The sequence below is a fragment of the Nicotiana tomentosiformis genome, chromosome 4, assembly GCF_000390325.3.
Source record: "Nicotiana tomentosiformis chromosome 4, ASM39032v3, whole genome shotgun sequence".
NCBI classification, from domain to species: Eukaryota; Viridiplantae; Streptophyta; class Magnoliopsida; order Solanales; family Solanaceae; genus Nicotiana; species Nicotiana tomentosiformis.
Genome location: NC_090815.1, coordinates 10,790,222 through 10,798,458, shown reverse-complemented (window position 1 = coordinate 10,798,458; position 8,237 = coordinate 10,790,222). Strand labels below are relative to the sequence as shown.

The window sequence follows — 8,237 nt, the reverse complement described above, 5'->3', positions numbered from 1 at the left end:
AAGTATGAGTTTAGTAACTTTAGTTTAAACTCTGTATTTGTATTAATAAATTCACTAACATGTACACAAAATTAAATTCAGAATTCAGTTGCTAACAACTTATATCATTATCCTAGAATTTAGAACCTATAAAATTCAAATCATGTCTCCGACTATGCTTTCTATTATAATTTGATATGGTTATTATAAAAAGAATTATAGGTGAATAACCGTAACAGCATAAACACTTCATTTATATCACAAATCTCCACATTAATTACATGGAAATAGTAGAAAGAATACGTTGAAAATTAAATGACATATTCGATTGTGATTAACCACATGCAAATCACATTTGATAAAACCAGATTTCCATGGTTCAATAATATTGTATAGCTTCACCACAACGATGCAAATGAGGGTAGTGGAAGTAGGAGAAGAGAGTATTTATCTTTTCTATATATATATATATATTATTTATACTCGATATACATTTACTCGTACATCGTTAATAAATTAAAATGGGAATACATATGATTCTGCATCCATTCATTTGAGTCTTTATCGATCTTTATAAGCAAATGGGGAGAAAACTCCTTTTCTTTTCTTTCTGTTTCTCTCTTTTTTCCTTTCTTTCTCTTTCGCCATTAATTTCTTCCTTTCCTCTTCTCTCATTTCTTTTTGTACGTATTTTCTTTTATACTTTCCTGATTTGGACAGATGAAGGGGGATCCCAAAAATATGGTTGATTGACATTATGACACGGGACCCAATAATTCATTTCTTTCGCCACCTTTCTTTACTTCATTTGTCTGCTTCGGAAACCAAACTTCAACTTAGTTCTATATATTATTTGCAACTTAGGAAGCAAAAACACATTAATTTCCAAACATGGCCTCAATCTGGCAAGTTCTTGTACTAGTTGTAATAGTCCTATACATTTTTCAAGAATTACACAACAAATTCATGAAAAAGAAAAAGAAACTTCCTCCAGGTCCAAAAGGGTTTCCAATTATTGGAAATCTATTTATGATTGGCAAAAATCTACATCAAGATCTTTATCAAATAGCCAAAAAACATGGTCCTATAATGAGTATGAGATTTGGTCTAGTTCCTGTTATTGTTGCTTCATCTCCTCATTCTGCTGAACTATTCTTGAAAAAACATGATCTTGTTTTTGCTAGTAGACCATATAATACAGCTGCTCAATATATTGGATATAATCAAAGAAATCTTACTTTTGGTAAATATGGTCCTTATTGGCGAAATATGCGAAAATTGTGCACGTTAGAATTGCTTAGTACTCTCAAGATCAATTCATTTCAATCAATGAGAAAACAAGAGATTGGAAATTTTGTGACTTTTCTCAATCGGGCAGCTTCTAATGGTATTGAGGTTGATATTAGTGCTAAACTTGCTTCACTAAGTGCAAACATGGCTTGTTTAATGGTATTTGGGAAGAAATATATGGATGAAGAATTTGATGAAAGGGGTTTTAAAGATGTAATTCAAGAGACTTTAGTTATAACAGCAACACCAAATATTGGTGAGTTTTTTCCTTTTTTTGATAGGTTTGATTTGCAGGGATTTGTTCCACGTATGAAAAAATTGGCAAAGATTTTTGATGATTTTTTGGAGAAAATTATTGATGAACATGTTCATGATTCCAAGAGGGAAAATAAGCAAGCTAAGGATATTGTTGATACTATGATGTCTATTATGCAATCTGGAGAAGCTGAATTCGAGTTCGATCGTCGCCATGTCAAGGCTATTATGCTGGTAATGTTAATGGAACATTCATTTCATTTGTTCATTTAGTTTTAGTCATTTTGTTCTTCGTGAAATTAAAGGCAGGGAAGAATTCAAAATTTAAATTTGATAGGTTCAAACTTTAGTTTCAAATCATTAAATTCATTACACTTTTGACGGGAGCCTTGGCGTAACTGGTAAAGTTATTGCCATGTGACCAAGAGGTTACGGGTTCGAGCCGTAGAAACAACCTCTTACAGAAATACAAGGTAATGCTGCGTACGGTAGACGCCTGTGGTCCGGCCCTTCCCCGGACCCCGCGCATTGCGAGAGCTTAGTTCACCGGAATGCCCTTTTACACTTTTGAAATATGGGTTCAAAATTTACAGCGTTTCAATTTTAGTGACACACATATATATATATACACACACTTAGTTTTTCAATAAATACTTACTTCACTTTCTGCCACCACCCCGAAGAAGCTTTTTTGACTTTTTGGACTTTCGCCCGGTCTTATAGTTGCAGTCTTTTGGCTTATGTAGTCGTCGGACTTCCTACACGAATGTGTCCGCCGGAATGCTATCTTGGGAGTGGTTCGGCCTTATATGTATATCGGAAGTGAAAGTTATTATGTAAAGGTGTACTACTATGACTTTAGCAACTGAAAAAGAACTCTATGCAGGATTTGTTAATAGCTTCAATGGACACTGCATCAACAGCAATTGACTGGACTTTCACTGAACTTCTAAGGCATCCTAAAGTAATGAAGAAATTACAAAATGAATTGGAACAAGTTGTTGGCACAAATAGAATGGTGGAAGAGACAGATTTGGAAAAATTAGAGTACTTAGACATGGTTATAAAAGAAGGTTTTAGGCTTCACCCCGTTGCACCACTATTAATTCCACATGAATCCATTGAAGATTGTATTGTTGATGGTTTTGATATACCTAAAGGTTCAAGAATTTTGGTAAATACTTGGGCAATTGGAAGAGATCCAGAAGCTTGGCCTGAACCCGAGAAGTTCAGACCAGAAAGGTTTGTTGGTAGCAACATCGATCTTAGGGGACGTGACTTTCAACTTTTACCATTTGGCTCAGGGAGAAGAAGTTGCCCCGGATTACAACTAGGGCTCACCATTGTTCTCCTGGTGTTAGCGCAATTGGTTCATTGCTTTGATTGGGAGCTACCAAATGGTATGATGCCAGAAGATTTAGATATGACTGAGAAATTTGGTTTAGTAACAGCTAGAGCTCAACATTTAGTTGCTATTCCTACTTATCGATTGCATGTGTAGTTGATGTGAATTTTTTTTAGAAGCTTAATTAAGTGAAAATAAGGATCTTTGTCCTCTATATTTTTCATTGTACGGCAAAATATGTAACATTTACTGCATATTTTTCGATAATAATACTGTGTAATATAGGACCAATATTACTTTTGTTACATACTATAATAGATCTTGAACAGCGCAAGAGATTTTTTTGACTTCGCTATTGGCGTAGGAACGCAACTAGAGTAGAGGCGGCGCATTGCGAGTTTGACTGATTTCAATCAATATATTCGGAAACGAAACTAAGTTTGTTTTCTTTAGTTAAGTAATCAAAGTAGGCATACGTTCCACTAACTCTATTCAAATTTCAAAACAAAGTCATTTTCGAACAAATAAGATAAGAATACAAAGCTATATATGGAGCCTAAAAATAGAAAAAGGAATGAACTCTCTTCACAAATTTTTGTCTTTTTCTACATAATAACAAATATATATTATATTAAGCCTCACTTCGTCATAGATATGGAGTATCTCTTCCAAACCACAGGAGCTGGATTCTGGGGATTTGAAGGTATCTCTTATCACTTATGTAGCTATCAGTTTTGACAAAGTTCAAATATAAGAAGTTATGGTCCCTTTTTGACTATACTAATTATTTTAAACATTTTCTTTCTTTACTAGAAGACATCTTTAAAAGGCAATAAACTTAATTGTCAGCTAGTTATGGTCCCACTTACAAAGTTAGGCAATATTAGTTCGGTCAGAGAATGTTTAATTTATGGCTATACTTACAATATTTACGTTGTTAGTTGTAATTCTTTTCTTAATATTTTCAGTTAAGGAAATGGTTTTATTACATTTTCTGAAAATGTAATCTACTTTCTCTGAGTAGAAAATCTCTTGATACGGATGTCATGTCTTTTTTAAACAAGACTTACTGGTTCAGTTAGACGTGTGTGTATATATATAGAGAACATATGTATAAATAGTTCAAATTAAAAGTAATGTATTTAGTTAAATCAGCAGAAGCCGCTTTTAATCCGTGTCTACTTGAGGCTAATGGTGTTATGTAATTAATCAGAAAATTTGTGGTGACTTACCTCCTCTCAAACTAGCATAGTATTGGCTTACCATGTCTAATTTCTTCGTCATTAGCTAAAGGATATCAAAGGTGGTTTCTTTTATGTATAAAAATAAAGAGTTCAAACTATATTTAAAGGTGTTTTGTTTTGGACTAATCCACTTTCGTCCCGAGAAGTATAGAGTAGTACTTAATGCTTCACTACAACATTTTGGGGTAAAAAATGATTTCTTTTGGGTGTAAATAAACCATTTAAATATATACTTCTGAGAAGTTAACATATTGGAAAGCAGAATATTCTGCAAAAAAATAAATTATATATGAGTAGAAATTGGTCCCGGCGGGGCTCGAACCCGCGACCTTCGGCTCATAAGACCAACGCTCTAACCAACTGAGCTACGGGACCTTATGGTGTGCGTATTATACTTTCCTTATATATTGGTCAAAATCCATAAACAGACTTGTGAGTCCTTTGTACTTTCTTGTACTCATTTTAAAAATTGGATTGCTCCTGATATGCAAGGCTGAACAGCTCTGTAAATAACCCTTTCTTATAAGCAAAACCTGTGTAAATTACAGTCGGATTTAGTTCCATTATCTTTATTTAGCCAAAATAGCCCCCTCGTTTTTTCGTGGATTTGCATCTGGACATACTTTAGTAGACATAAAGATATCGTCTTTGTAACAACTACCAAATCACAAGGGAGGCTAGATGTAACATAATACAACATAGTATATACTCGGAAGCTAGAGGTACGATGATACAGCATAGTACATACTCAGAGGCTAGAGGTACGATAATACAACACATACAACATAGTACATACTCGGAGGCTAGAGGTACAATGATTCTACATAGTACATACTCGGATGCTAGAGGTACGATGATACAATACATACAACAATGTACATACACATCAAGTTATTTGTATAATCTACTGTTATTGAAATTTTGCTGAACCCACATAACAACAAAGGGGCTCCTAACATTGTGCTTATCACTCTCCCACGATATCGAACCAAATGCCATTTGCTCAACTATTTTCCTGCTGCTGTTGAATGCATAATGGCTCTCAAATTTGACCATATAGCTTTGTTTCTTTGAAGATTCATTGAACATCAGCTTCCTTGGCTCTATACTTAAACTCACCTTTTCTGAATTTAGATTCACTATCTTTACTTTGTACACCTCGGGCTTAGATACCGCAACATGTGTTAGTGTCCTCTTAACAAAATGAACAGAGGAATCAGGCCTGAACATAACAGAAAGTGATGGATAGTTAAGATCAAGTGGAGATCCAGTGAAACCCGAGCAAGGATTTGACTCGTTCGTGAAAAGTTTCATTTGTTTCTCTGTATAGTTCAAGCTGCATAGTAAGTTGATGTAGTCTGATGTATCAGTGTCGTATATTAGGCCCGGATCAATAGCCGATTCAGGGTTAACATGACCGGAACCAATGCTGACCGGGGTTGCTAGCTCCATGTCTTCGTGTTTTATGATAGGAAGTTTTGCATTGTCGAATGCTGTGGATGTTGTCATCAGTGCGGATTTTATAGCAGCCGGGGACCAATCTGGATGAACAGCGCGGACTAGTGCAGCTACTCCGGCTACGTGAGGGCACGCCATTGATGTTCCCGAGTTTATGTTGAACTTTACTCTCCTTGGATCCATCTTGAGACGTGTCGGGGAAATGTCACCTGCATGGACAGACGCAATGCGAAAAAATCACTTAAAAAAAGGGGCAGACTGGTGCACAAAGTATTCAGCGCTCGCGCAGGGTCCACGGGAGGGTTACACCCCAAGGGGTGTTATGCAGACAGCCTCCCCTGACACAAACATTAGTGACTGTTTCCACAATGTGAAAATCTACTAAAATTTCAAAAAATATTATATTCTGAACCCGTTGGGTTCAATAGTAAAAAATAAAGATTGAATTCATAAAGCTTAAATCCTAAATCTGACTATGGTCACCTGGCCATGCTGCAAGAATGTTCAAACCCGGAGCAATGAGGTCAGGTTTGAGGACTTCAGGAACAACAACATTAGGCCCTCTTGAAGAAAAGCTAGCAACAATTGGAGCTCTAACTTTTTTCCCAATTACTGTACCCTTTCGACGTACGAATCTTGCTGTTGGATTAGCATTCGATTTGATATAAGAAAGAAGTTCTATTCCTTCTTTATAACTCAATGTTGCAGAAGACAATGTGTAAGCCATTGCTCTGAACCCTTCTCCTTCAGTCGCAAGATTCAATTGAATCAATCCAACACCACCTGTTTTCTGAATTAAAATCCCATTTCTTAGAGCTTCGATTTTACTGGTGTTGCAAACTACAATCTTTCGTTCAACTTTAGAACGATCGATTGTCATTCTAGAGCAATTCTCAATATAAACAAGAGGGTAACTTTTACCACTGATTCTCCCTGGATAAAGAGAAGAACCAACAAAAGTCTTGTTATTTGATAAGTTGATTTCAATGGGAAAATCGCGATCAAGTGATCCAGCTCCAACTGTTGTCACCCAAGGTGCTGTATTGTGAACTGAAAATGGATAAGGTCCAAGATTTCCAGCTGAGGAGACAACAAATATGTTCCTTTTAACAGCAGCAAATGTTGCAATTGCCACTGGATTTTCATAAAACGGATCATCATCGTATCCTAAGGAGAGGGAAAGTATATCTACACCATCTTTTATAGCACTTTCAATAGCTGCTAAAATATCAGACTCTGCACAAGAACTACTCCCACAAGCTTTGTACATTGCAATCCTAGCTTTACTCGCGATCCCTCGTGCTTTCCCTTTAGCAAAACCAAATACATTGGCACCATATACCTCTGCACCTGCTGCAGTTGAAGCAGTATGTGTTCCATGTCCATTTTGATCTCGTGGCGATTGATGATGATAGTCATTCTCAACCCCCTTAACGAAATTCCTAGCACCAATAAGTTTTCTGTTACAGTTTCTTGTTGCGTTGAACGCGATTCCATCAACACATTTGCCTTTCCACCTTGTTGGAATAGGACCAATACCATTGTCTTTGAAACTCTCACTTTCAGGCCAAATTCCTGTATCAACAAGGCCAACTATAACATCATCTCCAAAGTTAGATTTTGGCCACAGACCATAACCTGTGTTTAGGCCAAGAAAATTCGGCGAACGTGTAGTGTCAAGCTTGATTCTAAACTGATCTTTGAAAATGCGAGTGACTTCTGGATATTTGTTTAGTTTTTCAGATTCTTGATCAGTCAATCTTGCTGCAAAACCTTGTAACACTACATCATATGAGTAGAACAATCTTGGAGAAGTAGAATCTGAGTCCATTTTGTTTTCAAGAACTGATTCAACCATTGAATTATACCATTCATCTTGAGTTAAGTAATGAGATGGCCTGGTTTTGGTATCAACATGGACAACATAAGTTGACAACAGAAGCTCAGATGCAATTGGTAAGACTAGTGATGTGAAGATTATGAAGAAATTGAGTGCAGCCATTGTAAGTCAAGTTGTGAACTTTACTAGCTAACTCATTTTTAAAGAAAAGAAAGTGCTAAAATTAGGGAAAGACTAGTAGTCCTCATCCTATTTTTAAAGAAAAACTCTTTTCATCACAGAGCCAAGACTTTCTATTTAGGGGCATTTACATTTCCAAATTCCAAAAATTACTAAAAGAGGGGCAGCCCCAATGTACTAAGCTCCCGCGCAGGGTCCAGAAAAAGGCCGGACCATATTGAGTCTTATTTACGCAGTTTTACCTTTTATTTCCGCAAGAGGTTGTTTTCGCGGCTTGAATACATGACCTCCTGGTTACACAGTAGTAACTTTTACCGTTGGCATTGTATATCACTTTTCATCATGTGCATAGTTTTATTGCAGCTTTTTATTTTCTTCTTAAAGATACAGATGAAGCACTGGTTCATACATCCCATGATTTCCTTTTTCTGATATATTGTAGCTTAAAGTCAGTAATTTTGCTACCTTCTGATTCCAAAAAGCTTCAAACACTCCAAATAACACTCTTGTCCACATTCATCATTGCAAAAGGCCAACTTTTTGCTATGTAAGTTGTAACTTATCCAACTTTCCTTTGTTCTTTTTATCATACACTTCCAAGAGATTCTTCATTTTCTCTCCGTTTTTGGTGCGTCAGTTTCAGCAG

At 36.1% G+C, this 8,237-nt stretch overlaps 2 protein-coding genes and 1 non-coding gene across 3 annotated transcripts; 1 reads left to right on the top strand and 2 right to left on the bottom strand.

The window, feature by feature from the left end:
* Positions 1–848: 848 nt before the first annotated feature.
* Positions 849–3,083, top strand: LOC104084687 (cytochrome P450 71AU50-like). The gene is made up of 2 exons (XM_009588604.4): positions 849–1,758; positions 2,411–3,083. The coding sequence occupies exons 1-2, from the start codon at positions 871–873 to the stop codon at positions 3,023–3,025; spliced, it is 1,503 nt and encodes a 500-aa protein (XP_009586899.1). The 5' UTR covers positions 849–870; the 3' UTR covers positions 3,026–3,083.
* A 1,331-nt stretch (positions 3,084–4,414) lies between these two features.
* On the bottom strand, positions 4,415–4,488 carry TRNAI-UAU (transfer RNA isoleucine (anticodon UAU)). Its single transcript has one exon. It is a non-coding gene; the product is annotated as a tRNA-Ile (tRNA).
* A 342-nt stretch (positions 4,489–4,830) lies between these two features.
* LOC104084688 (subtilisin-like protease SBT1.3) lies at positions 4,831–8,237 on the bottom strand. The gene is made up of 2 exons (XM_009588605.4): positions 6,055–8,237; positions 4,831–5,780 (listed from the first exon to the last, which is right to left on the bottom strand). Exons 1-2 carry the CDS (start codon positions 7,571–7,573, stop codon positions 5,005–5,007), a joined length of 2,295 nt encoding a protein of 764 aa, XP_009586900.1. The 5' UTR covers positions 7,574–8,237; the 3' UTR covers positions 4,831–5,004.